We start from the raw sequence: 21,582 nt of genomic DNA, 5'->3' as shown, positions 1-21,582 counted from the left end.
CCGGGCGGCGCTTTACGGCGCTTTACGGCGGCGCTTCGCGGCAGCCGTTGGTGGCGGCGAGGGCGGCGGGCGCGGCGCCGCCATGGAGGGCGGCGGGAACTCCAAGGGCACCGGGCTCGGCGGCCTCTTCGGCGCCGGCGGGCTCGGCTACTCGCACGCTGACCTGGCCGGGGTGCCGCGTGAGTACTGGGGCGGCCGGCGGGGCCGGCCCGGGGCGGTGGTGTCCGCGCACCGGCCGCTGCAGGGCCGGGCGGCCGGGACCGGGAGCGGCGGCGGGGCCGGGAATCACGCGGCCCCGAGGGCTCGGCCGCCCCAGGGGGAATCGGCCGATCCCGAGCGCCGGCGCCTCCCGGGGGTGGGCGCGGAGGTGGCGGGCCTCGGCGGGGCCGCGTGTCGCGGCGGGCGCCGGTCACAGGGACAGCGCGTCGGCCTCGTCCCGGCCGCTCCCGTTCGCTGCCCGGAAACGGGGAGCTGCCCCCGGTGCCGCCTGTTAACGAGTCGGGCAACTGCACGGCAGAATATCCTCTCCTGCCATGCGCGAGATCTGCCCCTTCTTGCCTTACAGGATGTGAACTGTTGGTGTTAAAATGTTCTATATTTTTTCCTTTTAGTAACTGGGATGAGCCCTTTGTCACCGTATTTAAACTTGGACCCCAAGTACCTAGTGCAGGTGAGAGGGTGGCGTGTATTTATTGTGTGGAACTCGATTTCAGTGTTTGCGTGATTCGTGAACACCTCAAACCTCCTGCAGTGCTGGGCACTGTGCACTGAAGTCTTGAAGAACAGGGGAAAGCAACAATTTTTTCAGTATTGTCCTTAATAAATCTTGAAGTGCTGTGACATCTAGAGCAAAATGAGCACTGATGATGCAGAGGATGGGTAGGGCTGTTGTGTCAGTACAAGCCTGCTGCTGTTGGAAAGAGGTCTCCCTCCCTGCCTGCCTTGAGGCAGACAGCCCAGCACCACCCCACACAAGTTCTGGCTCTGCTCACACCTCCACTGAGCCCCTTCAGTCAGTAAGAGCAGCCAGAATCTCTCTCCTCTTTTCGTGGATGGGTTTTCAGAACTGTGCCGAGTTTGATCAGTTGACTGAGGTGTTCAGCCAAGCTCCAGACCTGATAACAGGCTTTGCCAGCACAGCAGCTGCACATTTCACATCACTGTCGTTATGTCTTTACCCAGCTGAAGGGAGACCATCATGAAATAAAATTTCCCATTTTATTCTATAGAATAGTGTAGCTGTCACACTTGCACATCTTGACATCAGTTAGTATAAAACGAGACCATCATAAGGAAAAAAAAATTTTAAATCAAGTAATGATTTCCATTTTCATAAATATTAACCATAGCTGAAAATGTTAACGTGAATCCAATTACAATGCATGTCAATGATTTTATTTAGTTATTCTTTTTCTACATGCATGGCTTATATTATCTGAGAAATGAAGTTTTCTGGAGTTAGCAGTTAAAGGTCAAGAGTAGCATAGTGTCTGCTGTCCTCTGTGCCTGGTGTCGTGGTGCCTGGGTCGCTGTTCCTCATGGAAGTGGAAGCTGTGCATGCAGTTCTGGGGCCTAGAAGCTGTTGTAGCCTGGGTTACAATGTAACATTCCCAGAAGGATAGAACCCCGGGCTGTGTGTCTGCTGGGAGTGGGTTCAGTGCTGTGGCTGCTGTTGTTGAGTGGTCAGAAAAAGCTGAGATTATTTAGACTTTCTCCACAGACACTCTCCAGAGTGGTTTTGCTCAGTTAGTAGTTTTTCTGACAACATGTTGCTGTTTAAAACGGTATAGCAGGGATTTTGGAACAAAGTGTGTGTGCTAGGAGATTTTTAGAAACAAAAGGGAAGTTTGCTTTAAATGCAAAGGTGTTGACATTAGTGCCATGAAACACTTCTAAAAATACCTATTGATGTAACACCAGAGGCTGCAGTCTGTGTTGTAACACTGCACTGCCCTTCATGTTGAGCACTAGTGTGTTGAAGTAATAGCAAAGTGCATTGAAATAAAAGGGAATTGCATTTTTTTACCTGAACAAGCTGCCCATACAAGCTGTGAGGTCTCCTTCCTTAGAGAATCACAAGACGTGGGAATGGCTCTGAGTGCCCAGCACTGACTGACCTTTCTTTTAACGATGGGAGTTGCACTAAACAGTCTCCATGGGTTCCTTGGGCTCTAAATACTGAAGGAAAAAGACATGGCTAATATTTCAGAATATAAGAGGTCTTCCCCTAATAACAAATGGTACACTGGTTCTCGTTACTTTAAACCCCACATTTTTGGTTGGTCTGTGAATGCAGGCACAGAACAAGCTGTTTTCTGCAGTGCTGCCTTGCCTGTAGCAGGGAATAGGTGTTACAAATTTGTGTGTCAGCCTTTAGCAGAAGTCTAGAGGATGGGCTTTTGAGGTTGCCTTTAGAAATTTAGATGTTATGTAGACAAAGATTGCTTCATCTTGACTTTTGGGACAATAGTGAAAACTGTTAGAAACTGCTAACTTGTGTAAACACTGAATTTCTCCAGCCGTCTAGTTGCAAGGAAGATAGAAACCATATTGTAGGTTAATTTTATTGATAGCATTATTCACAATTTGAGGAGCTATTTTTTCTGTATTGCCATTCACTTTCAGTCAAGTGTGGGCCAGTAAAACCTCTTAGAATGCATTTCCTTGAGCCTGCAGCTGTTGGAGTCATGCATCAGTTAAGTAGGGGTGGATAATACTTTGACTGGAAAGCACAGAAGCTTAAAAGAGATCTGCTGCTTTAGCACCTTATCAGCAGCAGGAATCTTCAATGTCTCCTACTGAAGAAGTGCCTTGGCACACCTTATCTCTACACATACTCCAGTTTCTCTAGGCCATTTCTCTAGCTTTTTAGACCAGTGGTTTAAAAAGCTTGTGGAAGACCACAAGCATATCCCTGTGGGTGAAAGATGGACAAGTGGAAAATTACCCAACCTCACAGATTTCATGCCTGATCATCACTAGTTTTGAGTGTATTCCTTGCATTTTTCACATCCCTAAATAGGTCACTTATTTCAGTGCAAGGAAATACTTATTTTCATAAAAAGGCAGTTTTTAGAATCAGAGTAGTGGGAAACTTAATTAATGCATTATTGTATCAGACAGAGCTGCTCAGTGAGGAAACAGTGCTATGTAATCAGACAACAGGAATGTTTTTAGAAGGCTTGTATTGCCTGCTGCAAGGTGTAATTATTAATTAAGCAAATAGTCATTAAAAACAAAAACAACCAACAACCCACACAGTATGAGTTCCTTGGCTGACTGATGTAATTTATAAAAAGTTAGCACAGCTAGGGAGAAAAAAAAAAAAAAAAAAAAAACAAAACACTCAGTCAATTGAACTTTTTCTAGTCCTTCTTCATGCTTAATACAGTATACACATAGTACATTCCATCTCTGTGCTGCTGTAGACAAGCATTTTCCAGAAGTACTCATCCATCTTTAGTTTATTGCATGGATTAAAGAAAAAAAAAAGAATATGGCTTACATTTTGAACTGGACTTGGAAAATACAAAAGCATTTGTTTTTGTTTTCCCCCAGGATACAGATGAGTTTATCTTGCCCACAGGAGCAAACAAAACTCGAGGCAGATTTGAGCTGGCCTTTTTTACCATTGGAGGATGTTGTATGACAGGTAGGTGGTTGTGGTTTTCCCTTTTCCCAGCTGTCCAGGTAACACCTATGCACTACAGTCATGGATGGGATTGGAAATGTCTTGCTCTGCAAGACAGTGTCTGTTCTAAAGTAAAGAGATACTTGATTTTAGTTTATACACTGAATTCTGTTCTCAGTATTTGCTTCTAGCATTGTTTATTCTTTTTCTTCTTAAAAAGTAATAGCTGATATTATTCCAACTAGGGGCAGCATTTGGTGCACTGAATGGTTTGAGACTTGGCTTGAAGGAGACACAGAATATGGCATGGTCAAAACCTAGAAACGTACAGTAAGTGTTCCATCTAAAAAAAATGTACTTCTTGGTGACAGAGTTTTTTCTTCCAGTTTATACAAGGTTATCTCTGAATATACAGTTAAAATAAATGTTTTGGGTTTTTTTTCTTTACTTAGGACAAGTGGGAGTCAGTATTTGTCTTGATCAAGTTACTACATGTTGTTAATTACAGTGATGTTGAGTTCAACCTTTTTGCTTTTTGTTTAGTCACAATTGGTGTGTCCTGTGACTTACCTTAGATATTTGAGAAATAATTACTACTTTGATGTTTACTAAAAATCTACTTCAAAATCAAAGCAGCTTTTATATGTAGAAATATTCCCAGAAGCAGCAGTCTTTGCTTTGAGCTTTTTTTGCTGTATTTTGAGTACAAGTCTCCCTTCTTTCCCAAGCTTTTCGCAAGCAGGAAAAGATTCAAATGCAGCGCTGGACCTGCCTGGATTTGCCTTAGGGCTGACATTGGTGTGTGCTGCTGAGCAGGCATTGCAGGGGGGAGCTGTTCTGGGTTATGGCATCCAGGAGCACCCAGGACATTGCCGTGTTTTCACCTTACCTGATTGTTTTAAAGAATGCAGCAGAGACAGGAACATTTGTTTCAACAGGGTGCCTCTTCTTAAAATAATGGTAGCTTAGACATAGCTATAGGAAAGCCTCAGTGAAAGAGACATTGGAAACCAGAGGAACAGACTGACTGGGGGAAAGCGTGGGAAATTTTCACTCCCAGAATACTTTGGAACAAGGGAATTTTAGAAGAGTAACTTCATATTTCCTGGTACAGTTTATATTGGCTCTGCTTCTTTTTAAATTGTTTCTATATTCATTCCCTTCTTTATCAAAATAGTCACCACTATAATTATGACTCTTTCATAATGCTCTAGATGAACGGAATTGTATTTTAGCATTTGGAATGAGCAGAGTTGGAGAAATCTGTGATGTTAAGCACAAACTTTGGCAGGTCAAGCCCAGGAGGTGGCAGTCAGTGCACACACTGGTGTTATCCTGGCTCTGCAAGGCAAAGGTCTGCTGAAGGTCATCACCTTCCAACAGTGCATTAAGTTCTGGTTTTCCCTCATCAGGTGCAGAGAACAGACTTGCTTAGCTAGATTTCTTCCAAATTTATTCTTAATGTACACTGATTTATTTCTTAGTGAAGTTTAATTTTTACTGTTATTCACTTGTCATCAAATATCTCATAGTATGCCATGGTTGTGAGAATTACTGATTCTCTTATCAATTCAGAATGAATATAAAGTTAAAAGGTGGGGGTTGTAATTAAGGAGAGGTTATCAATACCCTGGCCTCTTAGATTTTGTTTTCCTCTAGTTTCAAAATGAAATGTTCCATTATTGTTTAGTTCATTGCCTAACCATATTCAGTAACAGCCTGTGTCCTAATGAAAATTATAAAAAAAGGAAAAACAAAAGAAAATCAAATCAGAAGGAACATAAAGCAATTAAAGTGTCAGACATTAAAGGCTGAAGTAAGTTCCAGTGGTAGTCAGCTGTCCAGAGCAATACTGTGCCTGTGATAGTGTTACACTGCTGGGAGATAAAAATCAGTCATTTCTTCTGGCTGCTGTTGTCACCGTTCTGGAGACAGCTGGTACCAGCAAGAAGTGGCATTGTGCTTCTCTGAGAGCGCACTAAGAGTTCTCTTTTCCTCTTTAGTGCTAGTCTGGAAGCCTACACACAGACCAGACACACAGACACACCTCTTGGCCTTTTGCTGGGTGGACACATGGGATTGGAAGGGACTCTCTTCCTTTCCTGACTTGCTTTTTGCCCACACCATTTGCTCAGGCATCCCCACACTCCCTGACACATGGTCCTTGTAGAGGGGCACTGAGGCTTTCTTGGAGACCTTTTACCCAGCTGAGTCTGCGTCAGTGTGTCAGTTATTCCTGGAGCTGTGCGTCGTCACCATGTAAGGAAGGACAACTTGGGTTAGAAAGTCATTTGAAGGGAAGAGATTTGAGTCTTGGGGAGGGGGGGGTCAAGTTTGTCTTGAAAAGAGAGAAAGATTTTCTTAAGACTTGACAGGACTGAATATTTGCTTTCAGAAGCTTTTAGTTCATCATTGCAGTTTTGTTAACCACATATATAGTGTAAACACACAAGCCCTACTGTCATAAACACTGCCTTGATGTAAACACAGAGTGCTGAAGGTTTTCATACCTCTTTAACTCCTTTCTAGAATTCTAAATATGGTGACAAGGCAAGGAGCATTATGGGCTAACACTCTGGGATCACTGGGTAAGTAAATTCGTTCCTTCATAGGGAAAGTGACTTAAAGTTGGAATTGTGGGAAAGTGTATTTGTGTATTATCTGAATAAGAGTGTTCACTCAATTTTCATTATTAAATCCATCAGGAAAAAGTGCAAGTTTTTTTCTTTGTGGGCTTGAGAGTATTTCAGTAGACATGAAAATGGAAATTAAAGGCTAAAATAGGATTTGCAGCATAAGGAGCCAAAAGCCCTTAATTAAACCCCAATTTTTTTACTGTATTATAAACAAATTCTAGCTATATCAGAAATAAGTAGAAATTACCGATGATGTTTACTTGTTAATAAATTACAATTAAATTACAACTTAAGGCAAAAAATGTAATTTAATATTTTGGAAATAACTTTAATAACCTATATTGAGACTCTGTGGTCATGTGATCAACTGTGTAATGTTTGTTTCCTGTCAAAGTCAACAAAATGTCTATGTGAAGAAGAAATGTGATAGTCAGTACAAAGATTTATCCTTTAAATTATGGTACATTAGCAAGACAAATCACACGTGGTACCACTGACTGAACCTAAATGTTGCTTATAACTAATATGGGTTAGAAAAAAGAGAAAAGAAAATGACCAATAGCCTGATGTATGAGAAAAAAATTTCTGTGAACTGAGATTTGGGTGGGAGGGGGCTGTGGAACAAAATCACATCAGTTGCCTCAGAAAAATGAGATTCTTTCATAAAAGTCAGTGAAATAACTAATGCCCTAGAAATTACAAATTTTTTTACCTCCCCTGCAGTCTTAAAAAACGAAAACTGAAGCAGTAACTTTAAAAGGAGAGATCCAAAATTGATTAGATTATTTTGAAGAAAAATAATGATGGAACTTGTTGTCCTAAAAGTTGTAGTTGGAGTTAGCAATATTTAAATCAGAAACTACATCATGTCATAACCCAGTCTACATCTGTTTGACTTAGGAGAAATGCATCAAAGTATAGGCTAAGTTGCATTTATGACATTTTATTTCAGTCTTATTTCTGAAGAGCAGATTAGCTGCCATTTAATTTAGGCATTAGCATTTGAGGCATTGCATAGAGGGCACAGTTAGAGGGAGGATTCTGAGCTACAGCAAGAAAGGCACTTTTTCTATAAGTAATGCCTGTTGCCTGCTGAATTTTATGGGCCATTTTGTGTTTGTTTTTTTTTTCTTTTTTTTTGTTCCAAGTCTAACAAAAACGTGTCTGAGAACTGAGATGCAGGCACAGGGCAGTTCAAGGTTTCAGTTTAAGTGACACATTAACAGGTTTTTCAGCTGTGTTTGAAGAAAGATTACTCAAGAAAATGTTTGTGCATTCCAGTAACAAATTGTTATTTTTCTTACAAAATATGGCCTCCAAAATTACAGGGCTTTTATATTTGGGATTCTGGTAGACCTCTGTCTTGTCCTAGCTACCAGAGAAATTCCTTTCAAGGAGCTGAATTATTTTTGCATCTTACTTCACCTCGTGCAGCCTTTCTGTACCTCAGAGATTCTTTTTGTCACTACTGACAACTTTTGTCATTCTTTTCCTGAACAGAGGCAACATCTGTGTGGAACTGTTTTAAAAATTATGTTGAGTTCAGCTTTTCCTTTCCTCACTGTTAATCTACTTGCTGCTAAGACAAACTGAAATACCCTTGCCTGTGCTGAGTGGAGAATGATGCTGCTGTTAACTCACTGACATTATTATGGTTGCTTATGAAGGAGTTACTGCCTTTTAGCAGAAGGAAAGATTTCAAATTCTTGGAGGGCAAGGAACAAATGAAGTAGCATTATCATTATCACTTCAAAATGATGACATACTCTACTATTCTTTGCCAGCATGAAATAAGAGTGTATCATGAGGGGTGAGGATGGGGGGGCTTTTCCTCTCATCGAAATGTATAAATGAGAAATGCATCCATGCTAAAAAGCCCGTGCATTTCTCTTTCCAGTCCCTTCCAGGACAGTCCCTAAAGTTATCCCAAAGCAAAAGGCCCTCTGGGGCTAAAGAGTTCATGCACAAGCAGAGGTGAAAGAGCTGTAAATGTCCAATGCCAAGCATTCTAATAGTAATTTTTAAAAGAAATAAAGCCCATTGTACTCCAGCTCTTGGTAGCATGATCTGAATGCTGTACTTAACTCACATTTCATCACTGTCACACATGGACAGCAATTTTCTCTGCCTAGAAATTGCTGGGTTTAGTTTCATGTCATCCACAGAAGACAGAATGAAACTGCCAGTACAAATTTAAACACTGAATTTTCAAACAAATTCAAACCAGCAAAATAGGCTTAAACTTCAGTCAGTGCTTTATAGCACATATTGTCATGGAGAATGTACTTTATAACCAAACTACAGCTCGAGAAAGAAGAAATAGCTGTACAGGAAGAGATTTGGAAAAGAAACACCAAAAATGAGATTTTGTAGAGGATTCCCTTCAAATAAGCAGAAAATGTGTTCTGCAGAAGCATAGTCTAAATAGCCACACCAGGCCTGGATTATTAGCTTTGGGCCTCAGACCATGGAGGGTTTTTTAATATTTTTTTCTTTCCTCAGCTCTACTTTACAGTGCATTTGGAGTCGTCATTGAAAAAACACGAGGTGCAGAAGATGACCTGAACACCATAGCTGCTGGAACCTTGACAGGAATGCTATACAAAAGCACGGGTAGAGTAGCAAAATATTTCTCCTTTCCCTTCTCTTGTGCTTATCCTAGTTATTAAGATTCTCATTACTTTTACTAAATACTGTCCTCTTCTCAAAATTGACAGTGCAAAAATGGCTATTAGCTCAACGTCCCCTAACCCACAATGCTTTGACCCAGCTAAGGCTACCTAAGGAAAACTTGCACCAAAAAAAATCCAGCTGAATTAAATTTGATTCTTTGCAACTGCACAGTCCTGACAGTAACCATGAGAGCCAAATTATGACTGTTGTACATATATACTGAAGAAGCAGTCATTTTTTTCCTCAGGTATATGGTGAGGTTGTATAAAATACATACCCACCTCATTCCTAGCCGTGTTTTCAGCAATAGCAGGAATAAATCTAATTGTTTCTCAAGTCCATGAGTGGATGCTGGCAAATGGGGTCTACCTTCCAAAGGGAATGGGGACAGGGAAGGAAAACAGAACACAAATTGATTGCATGAAGATGAAACTTGCTATAAGAGATCCATGTGACAGTAATTCACATGATAGTGGTACCTGGATCTGCAAAAACCCTACACACAGAGAAATTGATGTATTTATGAAATTATGACTTAGGTTTTCATGAAACTGTTGTCTTGGGATAGGATTCTAGTCTCTGCATAGTGGTCAAAGCCAACAAAAAAGGTTATTTGAGAACAGCATGGATTTAAGGTGAGACTGCTGATGCAAACTGAATTGTTTACAGGAGAGAGGGTCTGATCTTCATCAGCAAAATGGCTGCCAACACATATTCCAAGCTTAACAATTGGAGGTGTCTTTTTTAGAGGATTGCTGGGTACCACAGGTTGACATGAGCACGTGGAAAAAAGTTTTATGTTTTAAGTTACTCAGTAAATGTTTGGCTGCATGACTCACCTGCATTTTATGGAGGAGATAATGCAAGAACTGACCTATGTACTTTTGCATATCTAACTGGGCCTCAGTGTCCGAACAGCGTTCCTGAAGGCCTGCTTTTTTTTCAGGTAAAATAGTTTGAGTAACTCTATTTTCCTGATGCCTTAGACTACCTGAAGCCACAAATAATTGGCTGGAACAGCCCTCATAAATATGAGACTCTTAACTTTGCAAGGGCACATAGCTCTTCTGTAATCCATTTCTTCCTTGGGATTTCATGAGTGATATGACAGATTACCAAGAACATCTGGAAAGGGTAGCATATAGAAGCCTAATATTTTCTGTAGGAATTTATTAATAAGGAGAACTGTCATCTAATACTTCAGCAGAAGTATCCCCCTTACCTTCCAGAAGTATAGAGCTGGCATTGTGTGTAATATTTTTTTGGCACAGTGCAACCACAGATAACTACTCCAGTCACATGCACAGTCATCTGACACTACTGAGGTTTTTATTACCAGAGCACAGTGGGACATTTGTTTTGTAACACAAGATCTACAGAGCTAATGGCAGTCCTTATAAAGGCAAATGAAGTCAGTAAATCTCTATTCATTACAATATTGTATTTCAAGTGTGTGTTGTGCCTATGAACCATAGTGCAGAGAAACTGCTGCCTCTCCTCTCACCTTATGCCAGAGCACCCTTTCTTATTCTGTATGGTAAAAAGTGTAAGTTCTGCCCTTACACTGTATCACTGTATATATTTACCTTATAACCTGGAATATTTAAACCATGCAAAAGATCAGCCCCCATCTGACACATCAAGCCTGTAATAATTACCTGTGCTACATGGAATGCCATGAGGTGTTGGCATTAAAAAAAGGAAAATGTAAAAGCTGTCAAGGACACTGAGTTACAGATCTCCATATTTCAGTGTCAGCGGGAAGCTCACACAAACGTGCCATTGCAAATTCAGGCTGCTCTGCAGTCCACAAGGGATGGATACAGAGTTGCAGGCAGTGCTGTTTGAACACTCACATTTCCCACGTCCATCATTCCTGCTTTGTAAAGAGATCAGGAGCATACTTAAGAAGAAATGGGATAATGCATGGCAAGTCTTATAATTATAACTTCATGCTTAACCACAACACTGATGGAGGAATCACATCAGAATCCATTTTGCACTGGAAAACACTCCTGTGAACACTTCTAAACCTAGACTGAATTTCTGGAACCAATGATTAAGCATCTGATGAGTGGACAGGAAGAAAAAAACAGCTGGGAAGATTTTGTCAAGGCTGAGAGTTGTTGCCCCAAACTGGTCCCAGTTTTCACAATTTGTCCTTGGAGAAGTGTTAATCATTACCAAAATGGCAGCAGTCAAACAGAACCTGCACGTTCTAAAGAAATTGATTGTGAGCACTTTTGTGTAAAGCTACTTGACATAGCTTGTGTGGGAGAAGAGAGGTTTGAAAGCTGTGCAAGTGAGGACAGTGGTCATTCAGCCCCCTCCCCGCATTCAGTGGCAGTGCCATCACTCACTGGAGCTCCCGTTGAAGTGCCTGAAGCAGCTCAATCCCCAGTTAAAGCAGGTGATAGCTGGGTTCCATCTCAGCAGTAATGCATAGCTTAGGTCAGAAGACACCTATTGAGAGGGAATGGACAGCTGATGTGAGGAGTTTTGAAACAACTTCTGCTTGATTCATCTGACCAAAGTGATCTCCAACTTTCAAATTTGTTTAAATTTAATACCACAATTACTGACTAGATTTTAGCCCAAATGCAGCAATAAGGGTACATATTAATTTGTTACACCAGTCTTACGACTTCATGGGAGCGATTTTTTGAGCTTAACACTTAATGTGTACCCAGAACATCCAGTTTGGGTGACACTTAGAAGAGAACCCTTTGTGTTCCTCTGCCAGTGGCATATGCAAGAGAAATGTTACAGCAACTTGGTCGATTCAAGTTTTGCTAAAAGGGAGTCTGATACTCTTAAGTCCACAAGGATGGCTTTTCCATTTAATAAGATACTATTCTTTATTCTTCAATTTTAGGCAAAGGCAGAAATTAGTATGTGTTATGTCATGTTTTTTCTGATAAATTTTACAAAAGACAAACATATCTTAAAACAAATGTTCACCCTCCTTGCGTGTGCTTTCAACCTCTTTTCTAAACTGACCGTCTTTATTTGGTTTTCTTATCATTGTATTAGTCTTGAAAATGATCAAGACTAATCAAGATCAAGATTAGTCAAACAAAAATGATTGTCACTGTGCACTGTGTCACTGTTACACCCTCCCACCATGAAAATGCATGGTTCCAGGTGTCACAAAGGTACAGCTGGCTGAGGCTCCTGCACTCCTCCCCAAGCGTGCAGATTGATCACTCAGGAAAAGATGAACTAGCTGGGACTTTGGCCTGAAACAGTGTGACAGCAATTAATTTCTCACTAGAATTCCTGACAGACTTCAGTAAGCAAAAAAGTTAACCAATCTTTACCTCTTATCTGAGGGTTACACAGGTTGTAGATATTCTTTTTCTTGGATAATTTTTTCCCTCTCTTGAGGTTAGGGGTAACAGCAACAAAAGTACAAAAGTAAACTAATTCTTTGGATAAACTAAATTTACTTTTGTGCAGTAGGAACCCAATCCTAGGTACAGCACCTCATGCCTTTGGAACAATAGATGTTACATCATTTGGTACAGAAAATGGTGTGTCTGAAAAGACACGAACTGCATGCTGGCAATAGCTGAAGGTAGTAGTTGTCATTTTAAGACCTCAGAACACAACCCTGAAGAGCCAATACGATATGAATTACAAAGGGCTGAATGTTTTATTGCCAGTAGTAAAATCTGGCAGGAGCTAAAGATCAGTTTTGTGACATCCTGTGGGTAATTAAAGGCAGCTGTGTTAGCTGATAGCTTCTTGAGCTATAAAAAGCCTGTTCTCTGAGCCCAATCCCATGTTTTTCTTTGGGCCAGACAGGGCTGTTTTCTCATTTTTCTTGCCTGGAGAGGAGGAAAGAGCTTTTTGGGGACTGCTGTAGGTACAGGCCTGGGATATCTTACTTTTTTGCAGTATTTGGAAAAAAGTGAAGAACTTGCTTGTCATCCCTTAAGTTAAGGGCTGTGAGGCATTTTGGAAATTTAAGAACTCCTTTTAACATAACATGTCTATAGGATTATCAGTCAAATGATGTTTAGAGAGAGGATTTTATTTTTTAATCTGAAATAAGGAAGAGATAAGGACAATGTACAAGCAGCACTGCAGGTAACAGTTTGTTGAGGCTTTCTTGGTTATTGAGGACTGTTATCTAAGAGTACGTGTGGCCACTGAGAGCAGTGCTGCCCAGCTCTGCTAGTCAGGAGCAGGGAACTCAGAGCTGCAGGGGTTTGCAGTTTGCAGGTGCCATTCATTTACAGTAGCTAAAGTAGCCTCCCATCAGTCAGGTGCTGCTGCTTTTACTCAGTGAGAATACAGCAAATTTTAATCACATTTGCAAAGTAACTTCAACAGCTCTAGTACTTCCAAACCAATAAACTAAATTGTAGATTCCTCCTGTTTTTTCTAATTTAACCTTCATACCACAGTAACTACAGGAAATGTTATCTCTTTCAGGCTTTGTTGTTTCTGTATTCTAAGCACAATACTGCCTTAGCTGCAGCAATATGAAAATGGAAGATGCTTTTCTGGAATATATCTTGCTTCCAAATAGAACTTTATCAGTTTCCTCAGTAATTTCTGTATCCACAGACTTTCCCCACTACTTACAAGATTTCATGAAATGAACCCCATGGAGCAGCAGGAGGAAACTCTTGATCTTTCAGATAGTCTGGTTACTGAGCTTGAATTTGGAGCCAAACTGAGATTGCCTTGTACAGTTGAGTTGAGCCCTTTAAACCGTTTAAAAGTATTTTTGTTCCTGAAGGCCTGTTGTCATATGTGCATATATGTAACAGGAATTTTATGCTATCATCTCTTTCTTACAAAAGTTTCATACCTATTTGGTGTTTTCTGGTGAGCAGCTCCTCTGAGCACATCCTTCCTCTCTCACCAGGTAACCGACTGACTCCAGTTCCCTTCCTGCTTTAAGGTGTGGCCTCTTGCTGAGCCAACCCACTCTTTTATAGCTCCTATTGTTCTTACAATAGTGGTTCTTACTAGTTGAAGTTAGGCCTCCTCCTCATTTTGATAATTAGCCCAGCTGCAACTCCTTAGGGGTAAGATTACTTCAAATACCATCTCCATTCTATCCCCCCACAAAGGCCCAAAAGAAAGAGAAGCTGTTTTCATTCAGAGCATCCAAGAGAGATTCAAAGACAGAAAACTAATGACAATTTAAAGATTATTCCTCTTCTGTTTGGCATAAGTGGGTCTGAGGTTTTGGTGAAGATATTTGTAATGCTTGCTATTGGATGATTCTTGCTTTAAGCATTCCAGGAACTATCCTAGGACATTGGAGTAACATTCTGAAAATAGAGACAGTAAGGTTCTAAATGGAAGATATTGCCCCCATGGTTTTACCTACTGGACAGGTGCAGCTCAGTGTTAGGAGTGGTTCCTGCAGTGCTGAAATGCAGAGCTGTGCTGTTGGAATGCTGTGTGCCATGGCACAGAGCATGGGAATGGTGAGCTGTGCCGTGGCACGGTGTATTGGAATGCTGAGCTGTGCCGTGGCACGGTGTATTGGAGTGCTGAGCTGTGCCATGGCACAGTGGATTGGAGTGCTGAGCTGTGCCATGGCACAGTGGATTGGAGTGCTGAGCTGTGCCATGGCACAGTGTATTGCAATGTTGAGCTGTGCCGTGGCACAGTGGATTGGAATGCTGAGCTGTGCCATGGCACAGTGTATTGGAATGCTGAGCTGTGCCGTGGCACAGTGTATTGCAATGCTGAGCTGTGCCGTGGCACAGTGTATTGGAATGCTGAGCTGTGCCATGGCACAGTGTATTGGAATGCTGAGCTGTGCCGTGGCACAGTGTATTGCAATGCTGAGCTGTGCCGTGGCACAGTGTATTGGGATGCTGAGCTGTGCCGTGGCACAGTGGATTGCAATGTTGAGCTGTGCCGTGGCACAGAGCATTGGAATGCTGAGCTGTGCCGTGGCACAGAGCATTGGAATGCTGAGCTGTGCCATGGCACAGAGCATTGGAATGCTGAGCTGTGCCGTGGCACAGTGTAAGCTGGAACCTCTTGAGATGCATAGAGGAGGGACAGTACTTGATGGTGAAAGGGTGCAGCAGCTGAAGCCAGAGAACTGATTTCCCATTTAGAGAGCATCAGATGTGTCTTTGGAAACCCACAGTAGTTCTCAACTTTTGTGCAAGGTGCCTGATCTCAAAATACCTGCTTCCAGAAGTGTCTGTCAGCTGGAGCCCTTATCTTAGTGGGACATGCAAGATTAGGGGCTCATGGCCATGTTTCAGCAGGGCTTGTCAGGGCAGCCTTGGTATCAAAGGCTTGCACGGAGTGATTGCACAGGAGGGGTGGGAACGTGTTCTATCATGCAAACACAGCTGGGATGGGAGTGGAGAGTTTCTTTTTTATTTTTGTTAGCAAGTTAATTTTCTCAGAGGCCCTAAGATTTTCTGCCCAGCAGCAGGGCTGTGTTCTAAAGTGCATTACTGTTTGAAGTCTGCCACAGACCTGGACATATTTACTCAAACATAAATATGACCAGTTAAGGAAAGGAAAGTTTTCTTTCTTTCTTTTTTTTTTTTTTTTTTTTTTTTGTCATTACTGTGGGTAGTTCAGAAATCAGGCACAATTGCTACCAAAAAAAAAAAAAAAAAAAAAGCCAACCAAACATAAAAGCCCCCAGCATTTTGTAGCAGAAGCATAGTATAGAAACACTGGTGACAGAACACTTCTTGCATGTGTTCCTGGATATTTTCTCTCTCAGTCATGCACCTATACCAACGGCACAAGTTTAGTACCTGTTCAGGAAACATCTCCAGCAATGTCCCGAAGTTGTCTGCAGGCCTATGGATGGCTTTAGGCCCTGTGGTTCACTTTTCCAGTGGGTTCAGAGCTGCCATCCTTACCTGGCTGGCTCAGCACGTGACAGAAGCAATACTTGCTGCAGTAGGAGCAGCACATCTGAAGTCCTCATACATGGATGCTGGAAGACAGCTCAGTGACCCGAGTTTAAGATGACACCTTTCTTGCACAGCCCTGACTTCACAGAATCTGGAGCCAGGCTTGACCATCCTTCTTGCATAGGAAGAATAGGATTTTCAGGGGAAAGGAGAGGAATTGAGCCTGGGGGGTAAGGAAAGAGCCTACAGGAATAGTCACAGTTCTGTAGTGCATCACATTCTGTGGGGATGTTCCACATTTCCTGGTACACCTGATGCTCGTGAGCCCCCTTTGGGGGTTCCTGCTGTGATCTCTTGGATCCTGATATGAACAGCAGAAAATTTGGCTCTAATGTTGTATTCATTTACCCCAGCAGGAATGAGGAGTCAGTATTTTTACACATTATCTCAAATACTTGTTTTGCACAAAGTGTCCTTTAAATTTCACCTGTGGCTTTTTGCCAGACACTGCTTGCACATGGTTAGTTTTGTGTACCCAGCTGCAAGCCCTTCTTATGAAAAGCTTTTTGTGCAACAAATTCAGGATCAATTAACAAATACAGAACATCCACATTTGCTTTCCTAAATGCTGATTTAGGCACATAGATCATATTCAGTAGGGCTTTTCTTAGAGCTGTTGAATTCTCAACAGTTACAGCAAGAACTCAGCCTTATACCCTAAAAGAACCTCTCAAATTGTCTCAGCTGGTCTGGCAATGAAGTTTCTAGAAACTGTGGCTAGACATGGCTTCTAATACCAAGTCCCACTTCCGCAGCTTCTTGGTTTCATTGCATGCCCGGGCAGTACAGGGAGGTTGAACAACTCCAGTGAAACCCATTTAACCTTGCAGCACAGCTAACACAGTGTCAGTCTAGCTGATGCCAACAGCTTGTTGCCTCACTAAAAGCCTAAAGGCAATTCTGTGAGACAGCTTTATGACCCATAATGGAAAGGAAAAAAAAACCAAACACAATCTCTCTGATTACTGAGGTACATTTGTTTTCAGGTTTGAGGAACCCGAACTGCACTGCCAGTTTCTCCAATAAAGCAGGCAGGGTTTTTTATCATGCTGTCAGCAAAACTGGCCTTGTTCTATACACTGTACACATTATCTAGCTTGGTTCAGCTGCAGTGATAAACATTGCAGAATCAAACTCACTGAAGTTTTCCTAGCACTGAGGGTCATACTCCAGGTGTTCTGTGCATTTATAGTGCGTTCTGGGAGCTCGGCCAAGGCGCAAAGTTTTGCTGTTGAGTAAAAGCAACAGAAGTCTCTTCTTGTGCCCCTTTACACCCCAGTCCTCATGTGGATAGACTGGACATGGGATGCCACCTGACTCCCAGCTCCAGCCAGCTGCACTACCTGCAGGCAATAGCCAAACTTGCCCTATATTTCTGCCTTACACTGATGTGCTCATCAGCACTTTAAGACTTCAGTCACCTGTGTGACTCAATATTTACCATTGCAAGGTGATAATTCTGATTATTAATAAAAGAATAAAGAAAGCTGTTCAATGTACACCATAGTAAATATCTGCCAGTTAATCCCTTTCATCTACTTCTATTTTTTAATCGAAAAGTTTTAAAATTCCAAAGCCACAGAAGCAGTGATAGATTTTGCATGATGGCCCTAATGAATCTCTGGAGCCCAGTGTCACCTCCATATCAGCTGTTGTTTTGTTCACTTATTTCCCTCCTGCTTTCTCCTTCTGCCCAGAGCTAAAAATCATAATTGAAAACCTGGAGGAGATTTTGTAACGGGAGGAGAGCATGTCTCTCTGTAAAAACAAATGTAATAAGGACAGATAGAATAGATTAAGTAGGACTTAGGAAAAGCCATCTTGGCTTCCAGTGCTGGAGAGTTACTCAAGAAAGGAGTGTTCATTGAGATGCCTCTGGATTTAAACAGCTTCTTGGAAGTTGCTGTTCACTGACCATTTCCTGACAGTAAAAGTAATGAGCTGCAATGTGTTGTGTGTTTTGCAGGTGGAGTGCGCGGGATAGCACGAGGTGGGATCGCAGGCCTGACGCTGACTGGCCTCTACGCCCTGTACAACAACTGGGAGCACATGAAGGGCTCCCTAGCCCGGCAGTCCCTGTGAGCAGGGCAGAGGACACGCTTGCTTAGTCACCAATCAAATCAGTTGTGAGATCTGTTGGTGCCCCTTGCTGTTTTATTTACAATTAGTGTGAAACTGATGGAAGCTGTGCTGGGAGGAACCTCTTGACACCGTGTAGCTGGACTGGCCCTTCCTGCCAGCCAGTTGCTGGAGAGACAACAGTATTTGTCGGAGCTGCAAGTGAACAGAGTGGCCAGCGAGACGGTGTCTGTGTCTCCTGGCCAGAGCTGCCAGGCATGCTGGGCCCCCATAGCTGATCCTGCTCGCTGCCGGGTGTGTTGGGTGCCTGTAAGGTTTGTGTCCACGGAGCGCTCCCTGCAGTGCCAGCGCCTCGCCCGGCAGCACAGCCCCAGTAGCCGTGGCACAGCAGGGCTTGCTATTCTGAGAGCACAAGACAAGCTAGCAAAAGGGACATCATCAGAATAAAAAGGGTGGTACTTACTCAAACACATTTCTATCCTTTGCTCTTCCTGCTACAAAAGCATTCTGCATCCAGTGACCTATTTATGGATTTATTCTAAAGGACCTGTGTGATGAAATCCTGGAGGAGTTGGTGGGTGAGGGGAAGTGGACAAGCAGGCTGATCATCTCCTGATGATGTTACAGTAAGGCATAGCTGGGCTTGACTTTGCTCCCTTATTTGCTCTAACAAATTGGTTGTTTATGGATGAAATAAGTTGCTGTTGCAGAACAGCTGCCAGTGGATTACCAAAACATTTGGGTGCTCTAATATCCCAGAACTCATTTAGCCAACAATTAGAAACCAAATAGTATAAAGACTGCACTCATTACCTATTATAGGACTTTTAATTAGCAAGAAACTTTTTGTCTGAAGTACCATATGTAGGTTATTGGCAGAACAAAGACCGTGATGAACCTACGTGGTCTCCAGTGTTAAATTTAAACCGTAGTACCAAGTATCATTTGCAGATAAATTAAACAGTAAGTTGGGAATTAGTTCAGTAATTAGAGTTACTGTGCAACAACTCATTCCTTCCACATTTAAATAATTAAACGGGCAAATTATTGAAGAGTTCTGAACACAGGGAAGGCAGAGCAAGGGAAAAACAGGAAACTTACTGGTCAGCAGACAGTATAATGCAAACCAAGTTTACATTTGAGTTTTTACTGCTGAACAGCTCTTAATAACTACATTGCATACACCAAAATAAAAACAACAAAAGCAGTAAAGGGAAGATGGTAGCTCTTAACCTTCCCACAAGAAGAAATGCCACTTTGCTAAGAAGCCTCATTGGTAGCAAATAACCCCTGAGACCAGCTTTTTATAGAGCACGTGCTCCAGCTAAAGAGCCATCACAGGTGAACTCAATTTGCTTTGCTTGGCTACCTGGTCAAATTGCTTCATGCCAGCACTTAATGTGGTATAAAGGAAGCAGGCCTTTTCTCCCCCCCTGTGTCAATGCTGGTTTTGTTAAGCCTAATGTTCCTCAATTCCATAGTGCTCTGCATGTTGTTATTGTGGTGTGAGAGCTGGACTTCCTTCCTAGCATGCATTTTTTGAGGGCTGTACCACCAAAGAAACTGTCCCCCCACTTCCAGGCTGTAGAGGGGTGGCGTGGCTTCATCTGCACAGCACTGTCACATCAGGAAAACAGGTGCACTTTCTTCTGAGCTTTTTCTCTCCCCACTGGCATCAGTGCGTTGCTCCCCTGCATGTTTCCTGGTCACCACTGATTGGATTTGTGTTCCTGCACTCTTCACCATGCTGGATGAAGCATTGAGAACAGCTTTGGGGGTTGATGGGGTGCAGGGGTGGCTTTTTAAATGTCAGGAACTCTGCAATGTCTCTTAGGTTTTCTTAATGACTAAAATGTGACCCAGGAACTGTCTGCTCTGCTTGAAGTGGGTAAACCATGGAGCTTAACAAATGTATTCTTCAGATGCACTGGAGATAAGACAGAAATGAGCCTTTTCAAGTTCATAGTTAGCACAACCTTAATGCTAGGCTGACTCTCATCAGCTTAGCATGTTATCTGGTGTGCAGCGCACTCACATTTCCTGGAACTGCTCACTTCAAGGGCAGAGCTGAGAGCATTTTTCTGAAATAGCTGTGTTACAGCTGTTCAAAGTTTTGGTTCATAATCTGTATATGGAGTAGCCTGTAGCTTGAGCTGTGAAGCACAACCAGCACTGAAGCAGCTGTGAGGGAGGTGAATTGTACGATACAACAGAGAATGTGTTTACAATATTCTGTCATGACATACTACACTCATGATTTACTGGAAATCAGTATAAAGTTGCTACTTTAAATTGTGACCAAAAATATATCCAAGTTCAATAGGAATAAAAGGATGTAAAATCAAGTTGAAAACAGAATTTGGCTCAAGTTAGAGCCCTCCCATGCAGTGTTACATAAATGTGAGCATGGGAGACCTTGACTGCCTTGGAAGAGAGGGGGGTTTAGGTGCCAGTTGTGGTATCTTTGCTGATAGATCCAAGGCAGCTTTCCATGCTGTGACACCAAGTGAGGGAGCTGAGACAGCAGGTGTAATGGAAGGGTTTTGAATCTTGTGAAGCTGGTTCTGCTTAGTCTGGAACAGAAAGGCAAATCCACTTACACCATTCCCTGTCAGCATGTGACTTCTCTTACGGTTGGAGGAATTTGTTGAAAAATCACTATTTAGGGTGGGAATCTCTGGGCACCCTGAAGCAGCTTCTGAAAACAGGAGGCAAATGTGTGTTAGGGCAGAAAAACTATCCTGTGTTTATAGTCTGTTTCCTGTGATCTAATCTGGGACTTCAGAAGGAGGGGGAAAATCCTTTTGTATGCTTTAACAGAAGGTTACCCCTGCACTTAATAAATTCTAGATAGGAAACTGGAATGTTTTAAGTGGAGCTTTGTGCACTCTGAGTATTGGTCTGTGCTGTTCAATGCCAGGCAGTGCAGGGACACCAGAGGATACCCCAACCCTTTTTGGTACTTTGCCAGCATCGTTAATACCCGCTCTGTGTTCCTCACAGGTATTTCCCCCTCTGTCAGCCCCCCTCTCTCCCTGCTCTGTGGGAACAGCTGCCCCCCTGACTCCACAGCTGCTCTGAGGACAAGGAGTTGAAGGGGCTGATGGCCCAGGAGCCTGTGGCCACCCTGCTTCAGGGAGGTATGGGAGGGAAGGAAGCATTCCTCAGTACAGGGCATCAATCTCAAAGCTCACCTTGTTCAAAGAAAGTTCTCCAGCCATTTGAGAACCCCTGAATAGCATTTGCTTCCTGCTACTCTGTCCTTCTCGTCTTGGTATAATTTTGAAGTACTTTTTCCCTGCCTTTGAAAGCCAAACATTCAGGATGCACATTCAGGAGTTCTGCATGTGACCACTTCTAACAAAGAACTTCCAGTCCACTTTAAAAAAAAGGTGTGTGTGCACACCCCCACGTGAAATTTAAGGTATTGTGGCTCAAAGGCTGCCAGGCCCAGCTGTACATGTTCTCCTAATGAACGCTGCAGGCTGCAGTTAAATACTGGAAAATACTCAGTGGAGGAACCAGTCACACAGGGAGGCTGCTGCTCAAACACCACGGAGACAGAGAAGAACTCGCTTCCAATTGCACAGATGTTCTTCAGCCATGAGAGAAGAGGGCCAAATGCTACTAAAATCCATAAATC

The 21,582-nt window shown here is 42.5% G+C and overlaps 1 protein-coding gene and 1 non-coding gene across 2 annotated transcripts; both read left to right on the top strand.

Moving 5' to 3' along the window:
- Window positions 1-21: 21 nt before the first annotated feature.
- Window positions 22-20,798, top strand: TIMM23 (translocase of inner mitochondrial membrane 23). The gene is made up of 7 exons (XM_038140607.1): window positions 22-179; window positions 612-670; window positions 3,559-3,652; window positions 3,877-3,961; window positions 6,161-6,219; window positions 8,770-8,880; window positions 17,827-20,798. The coding sequence occupies exons 1-7, from the start codon at window positions 83-85 to the stop codon at window positions 17,940-17,942; spliced, it is 621 nt and encodes a 206-aa protein (XP_037996535.1). The 5' UTR covers window positions 22-82; the 3' UTR covers window positions 17,943-20,798.
- Window positions 5,454-5,656, top strand: LOC119702942. The gene has a single exon (XR_005257490.1). It is a non-coding gene; the product is annotated as a small nucleolar RNA SNORA74 (small nucleolar RNA).
- Window positions 20,799-21,582: the final 784 nt, after the last annotated feature.

This window comes from Motacilla alba, chromosome 6 (assembly GCF_015832195.1).
Source record: "Motacilla alba alba isolate MOTALB_02 chromosome 6, Motacilla_alba_V1.0_pri, whole genome shotgun sequence".
Classification (NCBI taxonomy): domain Eukaryota; kingdom Metazoa; phylum Chordata; class Aves; order Passeriformes; family Motacillidae; genus Motacilla; species Motacilla alba.
This window is presented reverse-complemented; position numbering and strand designations above follow the sequence as displayed.